The 23,050-nt window shown below is 42.6% G+C and overlaps 1 protein-coding gene across 3 annotated transcripts in view; it reads right to left on the reverse strand.

The window, feature by feature from the left end:
- shroom4 (shroom family member 4) overlaps window positions 1-23,050 on the reverse strand; it is a gene marked incomplete at its 3' end in the record, with an annotated part of 114,019 nt that overhangs the window by 5,096 nt on the left and 85,873 nt on the right. For all 3 annotated transcript variants that reach the window (XM_079579860.1, XM_079579862.1, XM_079579861.1), the window contains 5 exons: window positions 13,417-15,817; window positions 7,548-7,609; window positions 5,272-5,651; window positions 2,990-3,530; window positions 993-1,634 (listed from right to left, as the gene is read on the reverse strand). In XM_079579860.1, coding sequence (XP_079435986.1) covers window positions 993-1,634; window positions 2,990-3,530; window positions 5,272-5,651; window positions 7,548-7,609; window positions 13,417-15,817 — 4,026 coding nt within the window. The remainder of the gene's footprint in view (window positions 1-992; window positions 1,635-2,989; window positions 3,531-5,271; window positions 5,652-7,547; window positions 7,610-13,416; window positions 15,818-23,050) is intronic.

Here is a 23,050-nt window from a genome sequence, read left to right on the forward strand (position 1 = left end):
TTGTAACATAGTAAAAAGTGCTAAAAAGAAGATTTTGCATAATACCCCCCTTTACCACCTTACCCCTCTTACCCCCCGACCATAAATGATCGTATTTTCTCCTGTTCTGCTTTACCCAAATCTAAAAGCTTCTTGACTGGAGCTTACAGCCTATAAGCCAGAGTATTGTCTCATTGAAAGCTAAGACCTACAAATCGGATGACTTTTTCCTTGAGTTGTTACTGCCTGATAGTGATTTTTTGTCACATTTTTGACATATTATTGTCACTTTTTTTTGTCAATTTTTTTATGCATTTTTGTTTCATTTTTGTCTCATTTTTGTCACTTTTTTTATGCATTTTTGTTTCATTTTTGTCTCATTTTTGTCACTTTTTTTATGCATTTTTGTTTCATTTTTGTCTCATTTTTGACATATTATTGTCACTTTTTTTTGTCAATTTTTTGTCACTTTTTTGTTTCATTTTTGTCTTATTTTTTATGCATTTTTGTTTCATTTTTGTCTCATTTTTGTCACTTTTTTTTTGATGCATTTTTGTCTAATTTTTGTCAAATTTGTGATGCATTTTTGTCTCATTTTTGTCACTTTTTTGATGCATTTTTTGTCACTTTTTTGTCATATTTTTGTCACTTTTTTGTTGCATTTTTGTCACTTTATTCTCACTTTTTCCCCCCCCTTGTTTGATGCTCTTTTGTTGCATTTTCATCCTCGTTTACATCTAATTTTCGTAGCTATTTTGATACTGTTTTCATTAACTTTTAGATTTGGGTACAGCTGAACTAGAGAAAATGTGCTGGGATGGGGGTTGAGAGGTTAAATCCTGCCTGTTTCAGAGAGAGCTGTCTCCTCTTTTCTCTGAGGTCACCAGTCTGACGCCATGTTAGTTTCATCACAGAGGGAGGAGGCGGTTTCAGAATGAGCGCTGATCTGACTCCAGCACCTCAACAAAACAAGGGCAGATGAATGAACCCTGTGGAGGCGTTTTGACACCAACCTGTCCAGGCTGTCCGTGCTGTGCTCCACGCTCTGGAAGGCGCCTCTCCAGCTCTCCGTGCCCGACTCGCCCTCGCTCCCCTGGGGGAAGATCTCCTCCAGACTCCCCACCCGGACCTCCAGCTCCTCCTCTCCCAGGAGGCTGCTCTCGGGCCGCGTCCCGCCCGAAGGCGAGCTCTCCTTCTCGGGTAGCGAGTCCAGATCGGTCTCCAGCACCGTCACGGGGAGAGCCAGGCACGGCAGCTCACTGTCCATGCGCTCGTTGGCGACGGGCAGCTCCTCTTCTTGGAAATCGTCGATGTCCGTTTCCAGCGGGACGTCCAGATCGAGACTCTGGGCCGGACTTGGGCTCAGAGTCGTCTCAGATCCTTCGATTTCTAAACTTTTCTGCTCATCTGTGTTGTTCAAAGTTTGGAATTCTGACTTCAGATCCTGTTTTTGCTGGAAGTCGATGGAGTGAAAAGGCTCTGGGTCTGGAAGAGAAGGCGGTGGAGGCGGAGGAGGTGGAGGGGAAACGTTCTCCCTATGAATCGTGGGAGATGGAGTTCTTTCCCATTCGACCGTGTGCCTCGTGATCGATTGGGTTTTGATCATTTGCACTCGGTCCTCGTCTCTTATGTGGCCGATCTCTGAGTCCGACAAACTGCAAAGACGCAGAAAGAAAAGACAATGAATCAACACAGTATTAATGACACTAAGGTTTTGCTGAAACGATCTAAAACAAAAGCACACAGCATCTTCAAAATGTTAAGTTTAATCATGTTTTTTCACATTTTGTTCGATTCTAGCCTTCTATTGTCCCAGATTTAGTATTTTCTCAGTCTTGTTTTGGCACGATTTGCTGAAAATTAGGATGCTAGTACGAATCTAGGGTGTTGAAATAGCTTCGATAGCACTTTATAGCACTAGAATTCAGTTTACAACGCACATTTGGGAAAGAAAACTGTTAATAAACTGCTAAAAACACAAAAATCACATTTGTATTTCCGAAATGGTTATTTTTAAAGTCTATTTTTTATTAACACAAACACAAATAATCTGTGAATGTGTCTTTTAACACGTTGAGTGCCAAAAAAGTATGTAACTACACTCTAATACACCTTATGTGTGATTTTAGTAGCTCTGTGATGAACAGAAGTGAAATAAATGACGATCAAAACTTGTGAAAAGTCACGATTTCATGGACATTTCATATCATTGCGTTTCTTTTCTTTCTGTTTTTTAAGTCTGAGGGGTCGTGGTGTTGCCTAGCGAACAGCTGTAAAGTCGACAATTCTCTCTCACTCTCTGGAGCGCGTTTGACAAAGCAGAGCAGCTTCACAAGGAAAGATCCTAACAGTTCAGATTTTAACGTTTCTCTGAGTTTTTAAATGGTCACAATCGATCCAAGGACGACTGAGAAACATCCTGTTAAAGTCTTCAATCTGAGAACCAGGCTGTTTAAATGAACACGCGGTGTTTCAAAAAAGCATTTGCCTCTTCCCATAACGTTAGTGTCCGTCAGAGAGGAGGAGAGAGGAGTTAATCAGAAAGGAGAGTGTTTCATAAAACATGCAATAACTCCGTTTCCAGAAAAAAAACTGTGATTTTGATCAAAACTAGCCTCAGTTTAGTTTAGATTTCTCAGGAACTGAGGCACGTTGAGGCATGTGTTTTCACCTATGGACAGCTTAGAGTCTCGTCTTTCAAACGAGCCACAGCATGTGTCCATAGCTATAACATAGAATACACTGTGGTGCTACAAATATCCTGAAAAATGGTTTGGATTGTTGGCACTAAACAGCTAAATGCCAAAAACAGCGCGGCCTCAATGTGTTAAGATTAGCAACGACTCCATCAAACAGAGGAATGAGGGAGACATTTCAAAATTCAAAATCGAATTAAGACACCGCGGTTGGTTTTGAACAACATTTTTTTGCATTTTCTAATTATACTGTTACTATATACATGTACACAGGTTTTCATACAAATCCCTCGTAAAAAAGCCGAGACTTTTACCCGTCGTCGATGTCGTCTGCGACCGGCGGCGGGGGCGGTGGGAACTCCTCCGCCTCCTCGCTCACGCTGCCCCTGGAGTTCCTCTGGGGCGGCGCCACCGGCCTGAACGCCCGCCGCGAGAACATGGGGCTGGGCGGGGCGATGCTGAACACGGGCAGCTGTGGCGGGCCCCTTTTAGGCGGGAGGCGCGGGGCGGGCGGGGCGTCAGCGGCCGGTAAACGGGGATCATGAAGCGGGACGTGAGGGTGCGTTTGATGGGACGGTCGGGCGTGAGGTGCTTCATCGGGAGGAGGCTGGGCGTGGGGGTAGGGCGGTGGGTCCGGTGCTTGGTAAGAGGGCGGCGGCGGGGGAGGGGGTTGTTGGTGGTTGCCGTGGGGCGAGGTTTGGTGCGTTGCTTGGTCCTGAGGAGGGCTTTGGTGACAGCTGCATTTGGGACAGGCCGCGGCGGAGGTGGAGGCGCTGAGGTCCTGCCTCTGAGGGGGGAGGCTGTAGGAGCGCTGCCGGGACGTCTCCGGCTCGTATGAAGACGAAGAGTAGTCTCCTGTAGCGGGTAACAACAGAAAAGGTGTCAGTGAGGAGAGTTAAATACTTCTCGTGCTCTAGCTTTGAACGTGGCTGTTGAACCGAGCTTATATTTGTTTTGCAAAGACAGACGCTGTGTCTGAATGTCCTCCCTAACCCCTCATTCACAATATAGGCCCGCACTATATAGAAGGCTATTATAATGCACTGATTCTGTTGGCAATTGGGACATGTGGCCCACTACTTTCTCCTTGCCGTATGTCGTCACATGCAGTGTGCAGAAAGGAGTGAGGAGTCAGAACGCCAGCAGAAACTCCGGGAATAATGTATTTCTGCGATAAAGACTAACCTCAAGAGACAGTGGAATATTTATGGATAATTTAGATATGTTTTGTTTGTTTGTATACTTTATTATCCCCGTAGGGAAATTTGTCCTTTAATTCGCTACTTGCGCAATACCATAATGCATTGCGTCCTTGGGGGGTTCGCTGCTGTAAACAAAATGGCTTTGCGAGCTGTCATTGAAGAGACAAACATTTATCTTCCAAATACCCTAAAAAAGTATCCAAATATCCAAAACCAAAGCTTAAGAAAATCTGTACCTTTTAATCTATTGATTTCTTAAGTCGATCGGGCAAAAAGCTCTGGTTAACCTTGTGTGCAGTGCTTAGTAGTTCTGGATTACGTTTTTGATTGTTGGAGCAATTACGAGCACAGCAGAAGGGGATAATACAAGTACTTCTTTCCACTCCCACTCGGACATGTACTTTATTTTCATGGGCCAGATCTTGTGACTGGCGCAGTCCGTGCGCAACTCTAAACGCAACATAGTACACGCGCGATCTTGCATGTGGCGCAGGTTTTGCGCTAAAGGCTGCGCCGCTAGGGAGAGGGCGTTATTTAAGAAAAAGAGGCCGACTGAGGCGTGGTTCATCACAAGCAGCACAATTGAAAACAAAAGCGAAATTGCCTTGACTTGAAAAGTGTTTTTGAGCGTAGATTACGCACGGGCTTACTTTGATACAGTAGATCAACGCGCACACCCTTAACACTAAAACAACAACAGTTTTCCATAAATAAACAACACATGCCTTCAAGTGCAACAACACCAGGTCTGATCTGTGTTTTAAGGAGACACTTCCATCGTGTGTCAGTCTTTACCTCCTGATGATGCTCCTTGTGTAGCTACAGCTCAGGGCGCATAGCAACTTTTTTTTTTTCCAATTCAGCCGCTCCAAGAATCCTGCAGCTGTAGCGCAAATGTTCCAATACGCTACAGTTTTCTTGCAACTACTGCATAACTCTGCAACTCCTCCACAGCCGATATGACAGTGTCTGATCAATTAAATCCTGTACATTTCGTAACTTTGCGCATTCGAACGTGTCCAACTGCCTCTCTTTCCCCGCCCGCTCAGCTTGGATCTGCAGTGAGTGGCTGCAGCAGCGGAGGTTCTCTTGTATACACTACGCGTGTATAAGAGAACCCCCCCTCGCAAACCACCGCCTTCCGCAGGTCTGGGGAAAGCATGGGGAGGGGGCGGCACCACAACATCGCAATGCGAGTCTGTCCCCCCCTCCTGTCCTGCCCACTTTTTGCGCCAGGTATGACACTGAAGATTGCAAGGAGTGCCGCCCGTCTGCGTACTCGTCTTCTCTACAGCCTGTGCTATGAACCACAAGATCTGGCCCCATGTCTCATTATGCTTTGAAATAATGGATGTACAATACAACAAATACAACAAGTACATTCTCCTACACACCTGTAACACTTTGAGGCACGGACGACGAGTACACGGCGTGATGCGAGGCCCGTCTCTTGTGGAACTGCTCCCACTTGGGCGGCGGCGGCCTGGGCGGGGGGGGCATCTTCTTCCTCAGGGGTTTCGCCGCCGCGCTCTCGGGAAACCCCTCCTCCACCTCGCTCAGAGTCCGGCTGCCGGCGAGGGACAGGGACGGCGACCAGCGCTGGCTCGCGTCGAAGCGCAGGTCGTTCTCCGACATGGCGCGGGCGCGGAGGGGCACGGGCGGGGGGGCGGAGCCGTAGCCGTTGGAGTGGGCGTGGTCGTGCTGTCGGTGCGTCCAGCGGGTTTGGGGGGAGAGATCCGAGGGTCTGGAGTCCCATCTTCTGCTGCTGTAGTCCCTGGAATATGAGCACGGTTAGAAGAGGAATGCTTTTAATACCAATTCAGTACAGATTTTCTTTCTGAATTTTTAACCCTATTGAGCAATTTCATTATTTTCCAAGAACGTTGTATTTAATGCCAGTTTGAATCATTTCCCACAAAATGGAAAAACTGCAGGAGTTCTCAGTAATCCCAGGATTTCTCTAACAACTCCTTAGAACAAAGCATCTCAGTGTTGTATAGATTTCTCGGTATAATAACAGTTTTTCCTTTTTTGCGTAAGTCACGACATAAACTAATCCTTTTATTCATGTTCCTGGGAGGACTTAGCATGTTCTGAAGTTTTATAATTGACGAGGCTAATTAGCTCTAAATGCTTCCCTTTCTGCACTCCTTTCCCAGTGAAACGCTTCTGTACGAGGGTAAATATGAGCGAGAAGACGAATCACAGATGGAGCATGTGCTGTATTCCTATAGATTATCCTAAAGGCGGATGATTGGGATTATTATAACAGTCTGATCACCAACCGATACATGTACTTGCTTGTGTTCGATTATTCAATTATTGAGGGGATTATCTTCATATGGGTGATTTTATGCGTTGTTCAGAGCGGGATATAGTTGATTTTGTGACATGGTAACATATATTAAAGCAGTACTAAGTAACTTTTTTACCTTAATAAATCCTTTCCGTAGTCCCTCTGGGGGTAATACAAGTGTCTATGGGATGATTGGGGGGTATTTCATCTCCCCCTAGTGTCTCTGGCCAGAAAACCACATTTTCAACTTTTCCTGCTCTGACCCGGAGGCCCCAATACACACTAATGGAATCATGAAGAAGAGGCTAACAGGCTAACGGGCAAAGCTAACTGCGGGCTAGCACCACTTAAACAGTATTGACAGCCAAGTTTGAGTGAAAAAAATGATCTCCATTGTGCAATTGGATGTACAATATCCCTCTGTCCCTTTGTCTTTTCTGTCAGCGTAGTATTTACTCTCAGGGACAAGTAATGAGTAAAAAAACGCAACATGCATAAGTAACATAAGCAAGTCATGCCCCTAGAGGCCATAAGCGCCACTGCAGGTGTTGTAGCAAGTTACATTTTTTTTACTTTTTCATTTTCTACCTCAAACTTGGCTGTAAACACTGTTTAAGTGGCGCTAGCCCACAGTTAGCTTTGCCCGTTAGCATGTTAGCTTCTTCTTCGTGATTCCATTAGTGTGTATTGGTGGCTCCAGTCCGGTGTCGGTCAAGTTGCAATTGTGACAATCCCAGGGAGAGATGAAAGACCCCCCAATCATCCCATTAACACTTGTATTACCCCCAGAGGGACTATGGAAATGATTTATTAGGGTAAACAAGTTACTTAGTTCTGCTTTAACATGTAATGTTTCTGCAATGTGGCTTTAAGAAACATAATTTCACACAGCAATCACACTTACTAACACCACAAACATAACACAAAAATCAACATTCAATATGGCTGCTTCTAAAATAGGGGGTATACAGTCAAGTTTAATTCTTATTAATGCAGTTTCAAAGCCAAATACTATATCTTTAAAGCCAAGACCTGTGCATATTTCATATCTTAAGGTTTGCAAATGCTTCCTCAAACTGGAGGAATGAGGAGACATTTTAATGTAAAAGCACATTGGACACGAGGAGGAGCTTTTGAGCTACAAATCGTGTATCATTTTTTTTGACAATTCTTTGACAAATGTATGTGATGTAATGACGATACTTCTCTTCCCCGCAGAAACCTTTAGCTATATTTGTGACACTGAAACAAGTTGGAGACGGCACAAGGAAGCAGGAAGTGGGATTAAACCTCTCGAAAGAACAGTAACTGCGCCGCTGACAACAGGGATGGGGGGTTTTTGTTCCACCGCTTCGGAAGCAGGAAGTGTCTCACCTCTCCGTCAGGCTGTACTTCCTGTTGAGCTTGGTGGTTTCCTGTTGCCGGGCGGGATACATCTGTGGAAGACATTAACGAAGCGAAGTTAAAGGAGAGGCTGAAAGTGTGAATTAAAAGGGAAGCGGCACCTCCTCCTCCGCCCCCAAAAAAATCAAACCCCGTCCAGCCGCGATAAAGAGGCCGACGGTCGCTGTGGAAGTTATGAAAACAAGCTCACGGATGACATTTTAATGAAGCGAATTAGCACAAAGTCGACGGCGGCATCTGCAATCCAGACCCGTAAGCATCTGTTTGGGAGTTTAAGCATTTTTCTCAAAGATGGAAAGCAGTAGTGGCAGAAATGATCGCTTTTTCCCTTCAGATATTGATCGGTTTCAATGTTTTTCACATTAAAAGCCTCTAATTGGGTCATTTACCACTATTGTTTACGGACGTATGCAAGACAGCTTAAACACAAAACATCAGAGGAGGGTTAAGTAGCCAAATATTTACTGTGCTTTAAAGTAAAATATGGCAACCAAAAAAAGTTAAATGTATGTGAGGACAGACAAGACATAAAATATTGTTAACATTTCCAGAGAATAGACCTCAAATAGATGCTGTACTGTGCTGTCGATTACTTAGAAGTAAAAGAGTACTGTGTGATAGTAACCAGTGCACCAGTGCAAACCTATTGCAGCTGACAGGACAGTCAGCATTATAATCCCTCTTTGACTTGCAAAAAAAATGATAATGAAGAAGAAAAATGGATGAAGAAGATGAAGACGAGGAAGAAGAAGTGGAAGAAGAAGAAGAGGAAGAAGAAGTGGAAAAAGAAAAATGGAAGAAAAGTGGAAGAAGAAGAAGAAGAAGAAGAAGAAGAAGAAGAAGAAGTAGAAGAAGAGGAAGAGAAGGAAGTGGAAAAAGAAAAATGGAAGAAAAGTGGAAGAAGAAGAAGAAGTAGAAGAGGAAGAAGAGGAAGTGGAAGAAGAAGAAGTAAAAGAAGAAAAATGGAAGAAAAAGTGGAAGAAGAAGAAGAAGAAGTAGAAGAAGAGGAAGAAGAAGAGGAAGAAGTGGAAGAAGAAGAAAAATGGAAGAAATAGTGGAAGAAGTGGAAGAAGAAGAAGAGGAAGAAATAGAAGTGGAAGAAAAAAAAAATGGAAGAAAAAGTGGAAGAAGAAGAAGAAGAAGAAGAGGAAGTAGAGGAAGTAGAGGAAGTAGAGGAAGAAGAGGAAGAAGAAGTGGAGGAAGAAGAGGAGGAGGAAGAAAAAGAAGTGGAAGAAAAAGAAAAATGGAAGAAAAAGTGGAAGAAGAAGTAGAAGAAGAGGTGGAAGAAAAATGGAAGAAAAAGGGGAAGGAGTGGAAGTAAAAGTGGTGGAAGAAGAAGAAGAAGAAGAAGAAGATGAGGAAGAAGTGGAAGAAGAAGAAGAAGAAGAGGAGGAAGAAGAAGTGGAAGAAGAAAAATGGAAGAAAAGTGGAAGAAGTAGATGAAGAGGAAGAAGCAGAAAAGGAAGTGGAAGAAGAAGAAGAAGAAGAAGAAGAAGAAGAAGAAGAAGAAGAAGAAGAAGAAGAAGAAGAAGAAGAAGAAGAAGAAGAAGAAGTGGAAGAAGAAATGATAAATGATGAAAATGATAAACAGGGTCCAGCAGGAAGCAGCGGGTCAAATTCAATCTTTTTAATGCTATTTCACTGCCAAAATACTGTTTTTATAATCCCACAAACGTAAAATATTGGAGCACAAAGGATTTGCAAACAAAAAATGTCAATATTCAAAAGGAAATGGGACACAATGGGCAACTTTTGAGCAAAAAATTGTGTATAGTTTCAGCCAAAACAGCTGCTATAGATTATCATTTTTGAGTATATAGTTAGAATAGTTGAGCAATGTCAAACTAAAGGCTTCTTCATGTTCTGCTCGACACATGGCAGAGGAATGGCCTCACAAAGTGCGGTCGAAGATTGAAATGAACTTGCGGAGCCTTTGGGGATGTTTTTATAGACGGAACGAATCAAATGGATGTTAAAACAATCCCCTTCGAGCATCTGTAGCGGCGGCGTAACTCGGCACTAGGTCAATTTCCTGCTACACGGCAAAGAGCGCGATAGACGCTGAACCAAAACACCATTAGGAAGGGACTCTGGACTGATTGGATTGCGATTTAATGCTAAAGCTGTGATCTCCGCTCAAAGTCCCGTCTCCAGAGCCGATAGTAAACACCTCGACGTGCCAAGACAAATCGAACGGAGCCGTTTGTGGATATTTGTGTAAACACAGCTGGGCCTCCGGAGCGGGACGGCCGATAACTCCAGACACTTCCTATATTTTAACACGGAAAGAGAACAGACAGGCCGAATAATGAGGACAGGCCACAGCGAAAAGACCAGGGAGTCGAGAAAGTGTGGGAAAATGTATAGAAACCCATAGATCAAGTGCTTTTCTATCATTTTGTACACTTGTTTTTGTAGATGTGCTTTGTTATAACGATCTAAACATATAAATTTGTCCACCACAGCAGAGTTTTTTTGTTTTTTTTACTCTGGTCTAGTCTATAGTCAATGGTATGCTAACAAATCGGTGGTGCTGTAATAGACGCAGTTTGAGCGGGAACAGATCAGAAAAACGTGCAGGAAGCTTTTGGTTTCTAAGGCTAGACGAAGAAGTAGAAGAAGTAGACAAAGAAGAAGAAGAATGAGTAGAAGAAGTAGAAGAAGAAGGAGTAGAAGAAGTAGAAGTAAAAGAAGAAGTAGTAGAAGAAGTAGAAGAATGAGTAGAAGAAGAATGAGTAGAAGAAGTAGAAGAAGGAGTGGAAAAAGTAGTAGAAGAAGAAGAATGAGCAGAAGAAGTAGAAGTAGAAGAATGAGTAGAAGTAGAAGTAGAAGAAGTAGTAGAAGAAGTAGAATGAGTAGAAGAAGTAGAAGCAGAAGAATGAGTAGAAGTAGTAGAAGAAGTAGAAGGAGTAGTAGAAGTAGTAGAAGAAAAAGAATGAGTAGAAGTAGAAGAAGAAGTAGTAGAAGAAGAAGTAGAAGAAGAAGAATGAGTAGAAGAAGTAGAAGAAGTAGAAGAAGAAGAAGTACATGAGGCAATTTCACTCCACACTCAGTGATGGTGAGCTATGGATGTAGCTTCAGTTTCCCCTGGGGGAGACTGACAGAAGCGTCACGCACACTTCATTCATCCAGGCCTATTGTACATGTTTTTAGTGGTAGGGGAAACCGGAGTACCCGGAGCAAACCTACACAGACACAGGGAGCACCCGGGACCTTCTAGCTGTGAAGCGAGAGTGCTAACCGCTGCGCTACCGTGCGGCCATAGAAACAGAAACAAAATACAAACTGGTGCCTTTTCTGCAGTAGAAGAAGGCATAAGTTTTGAATAAATGAACAATATCCATTTATTGTAGTATGAATAAAGATCTCACATTTTGGGACGAACTTTGTACTGATTTACTGAAACAAAATATCAAATGAGACTTTGTGAGAATGTTTTCAGGCAGAAACTTTGAAAAACCACGTACAGCCTCAAAAGTTCAAACCCAGTCGATCTGATAAAGTGTTGATATTTTGGTCTGAATGCAATGTCCATCTGGCCGTCCTCGCCGACAAACGCTTGGGCTACAATAGGTTTCGGGTTCATTTGAGGGACCGCACCCCCTGCCAAGAGTCTAGCTCCATTTTGTGGTGAGAAGAGAAACCCAATATAGTTATTATCTTTGACACTGTCGTCCGCTGCTGTGGCCGCATTCAAACCACTTCCATGAAAGATTTCAACAATACGCCGAAGCTTTTTAATGAAAATCTCAGCTGCCGACCGCACACGGGATGCAGAGTTCAGAACCAAACCAAGCGTGTAGCCACAAAACATTTGGACAGGCGAGCACTTAGCCTAACAACCTACTAAGGCAGCAGAAAAGCACTGAGGCCTTGTTATAGGAACCAAACGGGCGGTTTAGTCAATCACCTTTGGCCAAAGCAAGCGAGGATTGTAACTCAGCAAAATACAGTGACAGACATTTGCAATTTAGCTTACGAGCTGACGAGCTGTTGTTCGAAGGGCTCGAAGCGGCTCAAGATCAGCATTTTTACTACAGTTCAGACCAGAGTTTGGTTTCTCAAATACATGTAGTTGGGTATTGGGGATTAATACACAGGGAATTGACACAAATGAAGGTTGCTTCTCTACAGAGACACTGAAGCATAAACATTTGATTTGATAGTTATACACTGACAGCAGAGATGAAAAGTCAAGTCTCAAATAAATCTGTGTGATGAAAGAAAATAAAAACTTTGATGGTCACAATGCTCTGAAGAGGAGCAGTTTGTGGTTGAAACGTGTTGGCGAGTCCCTCTGCTAAATAAAAGACTCTTATCAGAGTGCCTCGGATCTCTTTAGCCACTTTAGCACTCCACTACCTACGCCAAGTTTTTTTCCAACTCCTAGTTTTGTTTTTCCTCCTGAAAGAGCACCATTTTTAAAGACTGTGTTCAGACCCAGCGCAGCACTCCCGACCACCTTCCTTTCACTAGAATAAAAACTTTGATGTTTGTCCCACCCCTTGTTAGAAGAGCATTAAAGGAATAGGCCACCGTTTTTACATACTGAGATATGTTCTTACCTCACTTTAGCCAAGTTAATGTATCCCGTCTGGTCTTTGTCCGTGCGCTCTGCCAGGCAAACGGAGCACATACGCAGCCTCTCCCACATGTCACATAGCTCCAAAAAAGCTCACGATAGAAGCTACCAAGCTCTTCCACGTGTTCCCTATTTAAATAAAGTTACGTGAAGTGTTTTCATGCGAAGTATATTTACACAGAAATGTAGCATGTCGATTTTATAAGCAGATAAAAAGGGGGACTATATTGTGAGGCGTAATGATACGAGGAGCACAGCGTCCGCGCAGTAACTCCTAAAGACTTCCCCCGCTCACTTCCGTCAATAACCTTTAGGAGTTACTGCGCGGACGTTTTGCTCCTCGTACCTTGGTAGCTTCTATCGTGAGCTTTTTTGGAGCTATGTGACATGTGGGAGAGGCTGCGTATGTGCTCCGTTTGCCTGGCAGAGCGCACGGACAAAGACCAGACGGGGATATCTTAACTCGGCTAAAGTGAGGTAAGAGCATATCTCAGTATGTAAAAACGGTGGCCTATTCCTTTAAGCAGAATGTAGGTTTTGAGGATATGGCCCTTGCACTTCTTGAATGGAGGGGGTTTGTCAAATGCTTGTTTTATGGTTCAAAAACATAATTAATGGGTAGCTAATAGTTCGGCAAGTGTTTATTCAACTAAAATATCATGTTTTTTAAGCATTTTAAAAAGAAATTTAACATTTTTGTATCACACAGGCCTCCATATATTGACACAAACATACACTTACAAGAGTAAAACATCTTGTACTCTTTCCTTTGAGAAGAAATAAGTAAGCTTCATGCTGCTCATTTTACATTATCTTTAGAATGGTGTCCTCCTAGTTTCTATGGGCGTATTCTCTGTGAACATCAGAATTTTCATGTGATTTTTGTGTTTTGTCAGCAAAATCACAAGTTGCTAAGGCGTTGCTATGCTAAGTTTTCCTGTTATTTCATACTGTAGATTTCAACATTTCCTCACATCTTTCTTCACTAACTGATATGTTAATGGTATAAAGTCATGATTTTTCCTTACCACAGGTATTATTTCACCAACATAAGTAAGTAAAGCTCCGTGCTGATGTATACGAAAATTAATTGATCTAAATAAATTGTCTCATCTCTAAAGCGCATTCTTTCTGTCAGGTGATGTCTTTCTCCCTGCAACTTTGGGCCAAGATTGCAGATGATACAACATACAACATACATATTGAAGTGGGCGGAAGAACAGTATCAAATCTAGGACGCCGCAAAACATTTCTCACCTCTGTTGGCGTGTGGCTCCGAGCTGGGAATCCCTGATGCTGCTGGTTGTCAAAGTGCTGGGAAGGACCATTCACTGGATAGAAGGCGGAGCGGGCGACCTGGCTTTGCTCATAACCGTGCACGCTGGGTTGAAAGCTGCTGAAGTTATCCCTGTGCTGATGGTAGCTCTGATGGACTTCTTCAAAATACTCTTGCCTTTCTCTCAACTGCATCTCCTCTTTCTCCCGTTTGAGTCGGTCCATCTCGCGAAGCCTCTCTAACTCTTCCAGTCTCTCGATTTCGCGATCTCGCTCCCATTGGCGCATTCGTTCCTCTTGCTCCTTCTCCCTCTGCCTCGCCTCCATTTCACGTGCTTGTCGTTCCATCTCGCGCTGCCTCAGTCTGTCTTCCCTCTCCTTGGCGCTCACCGATTGCCTCCTCGCCTCCATCAAACTCGAACTCTCTCGCCGATACCCTCCTTGGTACGAATACCTCCTTTGCGACTGGTATCCGAGCTCTCCCGCTTGGTTCTCCGACTGGTACGGCTTCTGCTTCGCCTGGCTCGCCTTTGTAACGCCGGTTTTGCTCGTCTCTTCGAAAAACTTCATTCTATCCGCGAACGGCAGAAGGTCGGACTCGTCCATCCTCGAACAGGACATGGAACGGGGGTGGGAGGACGTCGACGAGGGGGTAAAAGCGCAGACTCCGTGGCGCGATGCGGCGATTCCTAAGAGTTTTTCCCCGTTGCGTTTTGATCGCGGTTCGTTTTCCATTTGAAGCTTGTGCTCGGGCGTCCACCGCCATCGTCTGGCTTTACCGGCCGGCGCTGGCTCTTCCACGACGCAGATGCCGACTCCAAAACTATGCACGCCTGGGTCAACAATTTGGACAGACCTATTTGTACTTGGCGGTATCGGCAAAACATCAGTATTTGAGTCCACTGAAGTCGCGGGTTCTTGGGTTGCGGTAATAGCAGTAGCAGCAACAGGGGCGAACGCGACTTTAGCCTTCCTTTCTGGCACTTCCAGTTCTCCATCTTCATGAAAATCAGGGCCTTCCTCGTGAACCGTTTCCGGGCCACCTCGGCTGCTTTGGAGCTGGGCCTTCTTTCTCTGGATCTCATTGCGGAGATTAGTTGCAAACCGCTCATTCCGTCTCCGATTCTTTCTCAGATTCCTTGCCGACTTCTTCAACGTAGCGCTCTCTCCTTCGACAATCTCGAATTTCTTCTCTACTAAGGTGTCCACGCTTGACGCCGAACTCAGCGGCTCAAAGTCCCCCTCGCTCAGCTGGTCCGAATTGTGCTTGTGAACCAACAATGCTAACGGCTCCTCTGGTACGCTAACAGATCGACCCCAAGACACTTGACTCGGCGAAGGTGCCGCTGTCGACTGTTCGGGGCTAAAATTGCATTCTTCTCCTGCGTCCTCCAGAAACACGGACCCAGGGGTCGAGCAGCGGCTGCCTCCCCACTTGCTCGATGAAGTTTGGAGATGGTTGTGCAAAGAGTCTTGGTCTTTCTCAGACTGCGACCACTGGTTACCGCTGCTCGAAGACAGGTTGGTCGACTTTGGCGGCATGAACGGCGTGTTTGCTGCGTTGTCGCTCTCGAATTGCAATAACTGAAGTTGGGTGGCGAGGAGTTTTTCTGGAGCGCTGTGCCGATGTAAAACATTCGTAGAGTGCTTGTTTTGGGGTCTGTAGATGGAAGTTTCTGCATCCGACTTAGAGCACGTCAACGCCGCTTTGTTTGGGACATAGAACGACTCCAAGCTGTCTTCTTTGTCGTCTTCTGAAACAGGGAAGCCATTTTGGATTGATTTTCTTGAGCTATCCTCAAAGTAACTCAGGGTTTCAATAGGAGCAGAAGAGCAGCGATTATTGGTAACATTCGGACGAGTTTTTGTCGCTCTGAAGCTGTCTTTCCTTGTAGGAGGTTGTGGCGGGTTGGACTTTCTTGTAGCGTCTTCGTTTCCGTTCCGCAGAATCCGAAAATCGTCAACTTTCCGGTCGTCCTCGTAGCAGCAAGACGAAGGCCGCTCCTTCACGTCGATGGGCTTTGCTCTCGGTCTCGTCAAAGAGCGAGACTTGAGCGAGATTAGCTGTCCGTTATCTAAAACCCGTCTGGCTGCGTCGCCGTTCGTCCCTAAGTTTTCAAGCAGGTTCTCCATGGAGCCGCCTTCGCCGAATCTCATGGGCACGGTGGCGTAGTCGGAGGTGTTGGAGCTGGCGGAGAAGGAGCTGTAGGCGGAGTCTCTCTTGTTGTTGAAAAGGGCGGGGTCCACGGGGGAGTTGCGGGAGTCGTAGTTCGTTTGCGCGGTGGGAGTGGGCGTGTCCAGGCTTTCCATGGAACCCAAAGAGCTGCTGCGATCGGTGGAGGAGTAGGGTCGAGACAGCTGCCCCCACTGCATGGACAAGTCACTGCAACAGAGAAAAGAAACAGCATCGTTATAATCAAGCTTCTTCAGTGTTGTTTATCATTTCGTGCGGTGATTCAGACCCGACTGTGACACATGAAAGAAATCTATTTAAACTTATCATAAAGCGTTTGCAGAACAATAGATGATAAAGTGTTCATAGCAACAGGTCACATTCAATGCTCTCCATTTAAAGCCTGAACCAATTATACCAAAAACACCAAAATTGGATAAAACGTGTGTAAAACCAACTGATTTTATGTATATTCGATACATTTCAAGTGTATTAAAAGTCAAGCAATGTCACAATTATCAAAGAAATATTGATTGGAATTCTATTAGAATCAATAATAATGCTTTTTAACCTGTTAACCCCACCTTAACTGAGCACATGTTCTACTGTTCGGCTTTACCCAAATCTAAAAGCTTCTTGACTGGAGCTTACATAGGCCAGAGTAACGCCTCATTCGAAAGCTAAGACCTACAAAACAGATCGTAACGTTTGTGTCGTGTTGTCGCCCCTTAGTTGCATTTTGTTTTTTTGGTTTTTTTTTATGTTGTTTTTTTTGTCACTTTAGTTGTTGTATTTTTGTCACTTTTTTGTTGCATTTTTGTCAATTTTTTGTTGTATTTTTGTTGTATTTTTGTCACTTTTTTTGTCACATTTTTTGTTGCATTTTTGACGATTTGTTGATGCATTTTTGTCACTATTTTGCTGCATTTTTGTCAATTTTTTGTTGTATTTTTGTCACTTCTTTGTCGCACTTTTGTGGCCTTTTTCATGTTTTTTTTCCATCACTTTTCAGTCATGTTATTTCCGCTTTTTCAACTGTGCTTTTCTGGCACGCTTGTGTCGCTCTTGTTGGGTTTTCATCCTTGTTCTTGTCACCATTTTCATCCTTTTTTCAAGACGCTTTGAGATTTGGGTAAAGCCAGATCAACAAACTTAGGTAACGTTCAGGTGGGGGTTAAGAGGTTTTCAAGCCTTGATTTCAGCTCAATTCAATGACTCATAATGACAAACTACAGTATTTTTGGCTTTGTGGAAATTAAAATGGCAGTAGCTGAACAAATATCCATGGGCTGATAGTGCACACTGTTGTTTTAACCTATTGACAAATCAGTAGAAACATTCATCGACAGCCAAAGCTTAAAATATGCCTTCAATTGTTTGCTCATAGGGGTCTTTTGGACAAAGAATACCGCTGTTATTGTTTGCCCATGTTTTTTTTCTAACCGTGTAATGACAAGATTATTAAAACTTCCATTTGCCAAACCACATCAGCTCTTTCTTCCTCTACTCTTTTCATGCTTGGAAAAAAAAAAACGTGGTAGCGTTTATTTGAAATGTGAAGTCGGGAAAACCGCATCTGCTTTGAAACAATGGCTTTTTTTCACAGTTATTGGAGTCTTCTTTTGGTAAAAGGCGCACAGTAAGTCATTGTCAGTCCGTAAGCAGCAGGTTTGCAGACGCGGTGAGTGAAACCAGGCAAACTTTAGGCTACTCTGGTCTCCTCCTCGCTGCACAATAACCACTGGAACTATGGGAGATCTGCTTTCGATCAGCGCTGGGAGGAAGATTCACGGCAGCCGCATATGTTTTTAAAGGCCCTCAGGGGAATCGCTTAAGGAGCAGGGGGATTTTCGTCTCATCAACTTGATCCTCGGCGCCCTTTGATTCGCTGATCCGCTTCCTGTTTCATTTCATTCATACTTCTGTGGGCCTGTTTATGCGGCAGCTTCACGTGATACAGTATATAAAGGCATTCACTCCGTCTCTCTACAGTGACCATGGGAGAACTAACAATTGTCTTCGGTGGGGAATTTGCTTCCTATTCCGTAATCAGGCACCATGACAGCATGAATCACTCTCGGTCAAACATTTTGATCTAATTTCGAACTCGCCACTTGCGGTTTGGACCGTTTTAAACAAGTTTCATTCTCAAATAGATTGTCAACCACTCAGCACATGGGAAAAAGCAGCAGTTATGGAGGATCTTTCCTTGCACCGGTGAAAATATCAATGTTGCTCACACTTTTTTGTCATTTTATTTGGGTGTTTGGATAGAAAGGCAAGAAAATCTGCATCTTAATTTGTCCAACCTTATGTTAGTCTAGGGCTGCGTCCAAAACCATCAAATTATAGCCTCTAAGTACTAACACCAGTAACTAATCCTTAATCTTTCATGGGGTCGACTGTTAGATCTCTATGCAGTTAGTGAACTAGAGCTTCAGAGCTATTATCCCAATTCCTTACCCAGAGAAAGGGGAAGTGACATCACCAACAGCTGTTTTTTCTTCTTTAACCTCTTAACTCCCACCTAAACCGAACATTTTCTCCAGTTTGGCTTTACCCAAATAAAAGCTGCTTGAAAAAAGCGTCAAAATAGCGAGATAATGAGAATAACGAGAGTGAAAACACAATAATAACCAACAAAAACATGATTAAAAAAAAGTGATGATAAAGCAAAGAAAAAGTGACAAAAACTTGACAAAAAAAAGGAATGAAATGTTACTAAAATGAGTATAAAATGCAAAAAAAAGTCACAAAAAACAATGAAAAAAGAGTCAAAATATGGGGACAAGGCAATACCAATATGAGGATAAAGATCCATTTAGATCAGTTTTGTAGGTCTGAGCTTTCAAATGCGGCGTGACTCGGGCCTATAGGATGTAACCTTTTAGATTTGGGTAAAGGATAATATGGCAGGTGGTAAGAGGTTAAGGTCATTGGCAGGCTAACAAAAGTGCATGTCGCCCCCTACTGTATTGCATATGCCACAACATAGTGTTCAAATAAAAACATTTAAGGGGACTATACGAGTTTAAAAATGTTACAATTATGTATTTTCCTCCCCCTACATGTTCCAGCCATGTCCTAATGTGTAGAATGAGCTCAGACCTGTTCACCACAACTACCTCTAAAATCCTGCACTGTCACTCAGAAAGGTGTTAATTCGGGTCTGAAGTGCCGTCATGCACGAGCTTAATATAGAAGGTGCAGTTACACGTAAGACCTGAGGTGGCAGTAGTGAGCATAAAATGAGTAACTTGCATCTTGTCCCTTTAAGGGGAAAAAAAAGAAAAATCCAGATGAGCCATCACATTTCCCTTTAGTGTTAATTTAGCTATCATTTTATCTATCATAAAGCTATAGTAGAAAATTAGCCAGCTCAAGTTTCTACTAAATGAAAACAAAAGCACAAACTGTCTTCATTTAAGCCGTTTACTGAGTTTACTCTTTAACACACTCTCATGTGACTGAGCTGTGATGACGACAACATGCATTTTGTCACTTTTATAAAGTTTGGCTTACATATAAATCTTTTGTATTAAATGTGCACCTGTCAATCAACAGTGTTTACGCATGAATCACTCGAGGGTGGGGGCGAGTGGGGCGGGGAGATTGGCGCAGTGGCTCATGGGATGGCTAAAGTGGCTATGATAGTTAGCATTGAGGCTCCGTTTCCTAACTGACAGACCAATTCGGAAGCTTCTCATCATGGCGGACGCTGACACACATCTGGTTTGGCATAAGACTTCTACAAATTTACTGGTTTACTATAAGTCACAAGCTTTGGTTCCAGTAAAAGATTGAATAATTGACGTTTGTGCACGTGCTCCTGAACCAAAGAAAAGAAAAGCACAGCCCTTTTGTACGACATAGCAAACACAAACAAACCAAGAGGAGCGTAAAGTGTCACAATTATCAATCAGACTAAACACAAAGAAAGCAAGAGCGATTACAATGAGACTGAATCACCCGTCAGTGAATTCGCTCACTTCACATTAATGGAGGTAAGAAAATAAATATCTGCTCCACAGACACAAAAATGTTAAGACCATCCAGTGAAAAGTGCCGACATCGCGTCTGCTAAGCCTCGTGTAGCAGATGTTCCCACGCTGGACAAGTGGGCCACACTGTACTTAGAAGGACAGTCCAGACAGGCTTTTGAAACGAGCACTTTCTAAACACACAAACAGCTCATTTTGTCCAAATTGTGGGGATGGTTTAACCGCCTGTATATTCTTTGGTGAACCTCGGTGATTTTAGTCATATTTATCTGGTTAAAGGGATATTTCAGGATTTTTGACATAGGGCCTCATTTCCTAGTTATCCAGAGTGTTGTTGATTTCTATATTGTTTTGATTCATGCAGTCCTTATATTTGAAGGGTTTAGCGGTGCTCGGCTAATGCTAGGCTAGTGCATGTCTATGGTAACCAGTAGCCTGCATTAAAAACCTCTTCAAAATCATGGGGTCGTCCTCCAAACGTTGCCATATCTGATTTGTAAAAAGCTCCTTTGTGAATTCCACGTGTAGTAATGGCGGCCTCAGGTAAACAAACTACTGTAGATCCGGTAACCGAGCAGATCACTCCGCCGCTGCGTAGCTACAACCAGGAAGCTAATGCTAAATGCAAAATGGTTATATTTAAAAAAAAACATTCAGTCAACACAGACATTTATATGGGTAGTCTGGTGTTAAAAGTGATTTCCCTCAGGTGCACTGTGCTTGGGTCAGTGTTTTTAATGTAGGCTACTAGTTACCATAGACATGCGCTAGCCTAGCACTAGCCTAGCACCACTAAACTCTTCAAATATAATGACTGCATGAATAAAAATAAAAATAAAAATCTCCAGGAATCAACAACACTCTGGATAACTAGGAAATGAGGCCCTATGTCAAAAATCCTGAAATATCCCTTCTTACTTAGACTTAATGACACATTAGACACATTTTTTGCGAACATATAGTAAACAAAATTACATTTTGCTAAAGATTGTAACCTACTTTCTTTAGTTTGACCATTTTTGTGATGTTTATAAATTTCACTTCCTTATTGGACACTGGCAGGAAGTGACATAGATACAGGCAAACTATATCAAATGCCATGACGATATAAAGATAATATAATAGGTCTATATATCGATCTATATGAAAGATCACATACGAATAAAGTCAAGTCTAAATCGGGTCCATATGGATGTTTATTCACAGCACATTGTTCAGTAGAAGCATTAGCTAGCGTTAGCATTAGCTAGCGCTAGCATTAGCACGATGCTAACATGTAGCATCATGTATTCATGTATTTAAATGGGCTGTCCTCTCCATGTCTTTGTATCTTTATTTAGTAGAAAACTATATTCATATTTCAACGTTTGTTAAAGTAGTTTTTGAATAATTGTTTTCCCCCTTAATTGTTTTCAAACATGACCAAATATGGGTGAATCCAGAGATGCCTTCTGTATGTATGGGAAATGAGTCAAAGTGTTATGGAACTTAACCTTTATCTATGTCACTTCCTGTCATTAGCTTAAAAATTCAAATAAAAATAACTCATCCATCTAAATAAGTCATATTTTGAGGACGCGTCTCGTGAGAAAATGCCGTGTGAGGGAAGCTGGCTCTGAACGGGAACAGAGGCGCTGACCCTCACAGCGAGGAGAGGAGCGGCAGGAAATGAGACGGCCGCAGACAGGAAATCACAGTCACTTCTGTCCAATCGCAGGCGGCGAGCGGCGCGTGATGAGACCCGGTTCATTCATGCGTTTGGACGGGGTCACGGGTACAGGTTTCCTTCAGTTTTTGATTTAAGGCGAGACACTGCAGGCGAACAGGGGAAGAGTTTCAATAAAAGATGTCAATTTGAACCTTTTGCTGAACATTACTGATGTAAATATGAGGAAAAAACTGTATTGGATTCTATGTTTTCATATGATAAGACATTTTATGCACAAAAATGACCAAAATTGCCAATAGCGACAAAATCTAAATAATTTCATAGTCAGTAAAGGCCAATAATACTCAAGGACAGCAGGGGGCAGCACTACAGTTTTAAGCACTTGGACCAAACACTGTCACTTACATTTTAAATTTTAATACTTTTAATGAGTTTTTATGTTTATATATAAGATTAATTTGGGGTTGATGTATTCATTTTTAAATAGGACTGTGGTTTCTAGTTTATTTAAAGGTAAATGAAGTCACTGACAGATCTATAGACCCATTTTCAGTGTGTGAGTCAGGGATTATTTATCATTTATTTCATCCATATTTGGATTTACACTGATATTTTCACCAGCCATGTCTCTGTCTTGCCATAAATCTTATTATTATATGACAAATTGGCAGATGGAACATTCTTTGGCAATGAATCAAAAAACGCCTGCGAGCTCATTATGCTTTTAGAATAAGTTCATATTTCAGCAAAAATAAGTAAATGAGCTCCTGATTGGAGATTTTTGGTATTTCACAAAAAGACCTGACCAAATTCTGTATCTCTACTGTAAATGTACGATAAAGTATCATGACTGTAAAACTGTTTACAGCTGCATTGCTACGTGATTAAATTTGATCTGAGACTGTAAATGCTAGACGGAATTTGGCATTTGAAACTAACAAGGTCTTACGACTTTAACTGAATTGATTTTAATTCACCAAAATATGCAGTTTATGTAATTCTATTATTCAGTTTCAGTTTTGTCTCTCTTCAAAGCCCGGACGATCTAACTGACTCCATGATTGGGTAGATTATTTTCCAGATATCACTGATTTGTTCTAACTAATGTTCTGCTTCATGACTTTCAAATCATCAAGCATAATCAATTCTTAATCCGAGGGAACCTTACTTCAATTAGTGATGTTACTACGTTGATGTGAACATAAAATTATGAAACAAGTCATGACCTGCACCTCTGGCTTCTCAAGAGCCAGGTTTATATAGTTATAGTTGAAAATAGTTCAGAAAGAGGGAGGTCTGCAGATTTTTGCAGGTTGAATCTAGAGCGCCTTGTTTTATTAATCAAAGCCCAGTTAAAAACTTTGCCAAACAACAAAATAGAGGCTTATATATAGGCCAGAGGGACGCCTCATTTGAAAGCTAGGACCTACAAAATTGATCTAAGATTTTTGTCGCCTTTTCTTCATATTTTTCATGCTGTTTTATAACTTTTTTGTAGCATTTTCTTTTTACTTCAGGTGGGGGTTAAGAAGTTCTGTATTGATAAAACTGTGACAGCAAAACCCACCCCTTCACCTTAATTCTGCAAATTCTGCAACACAGTTAGAAAACTTATCAGCTTTATTAAACAGTGCTCTTTACTTCTACTTGAGTAGTACTATATTGAAGTATCTGTACTCTTACTTGAGTAAAAATAAATGTTTATTGTGAGTAAATCTTTCAGTGGCAAAAGTTTCAGGTGCACCTTATACTTCTGAACTACTTCTTTTCAGA

The sequence above is a fragment of the Gobius niger genome (genome assembly GCF_951799975.1).
Source record: "Gobius niger genome assembly, chromosome: 21".
Classification (NCBI taxonomy): Eukaryota; Metazoa; Chordata; class Actinopteri; order Gobiiformes; family Gobiidae; genus Gobius; species Gobius niger.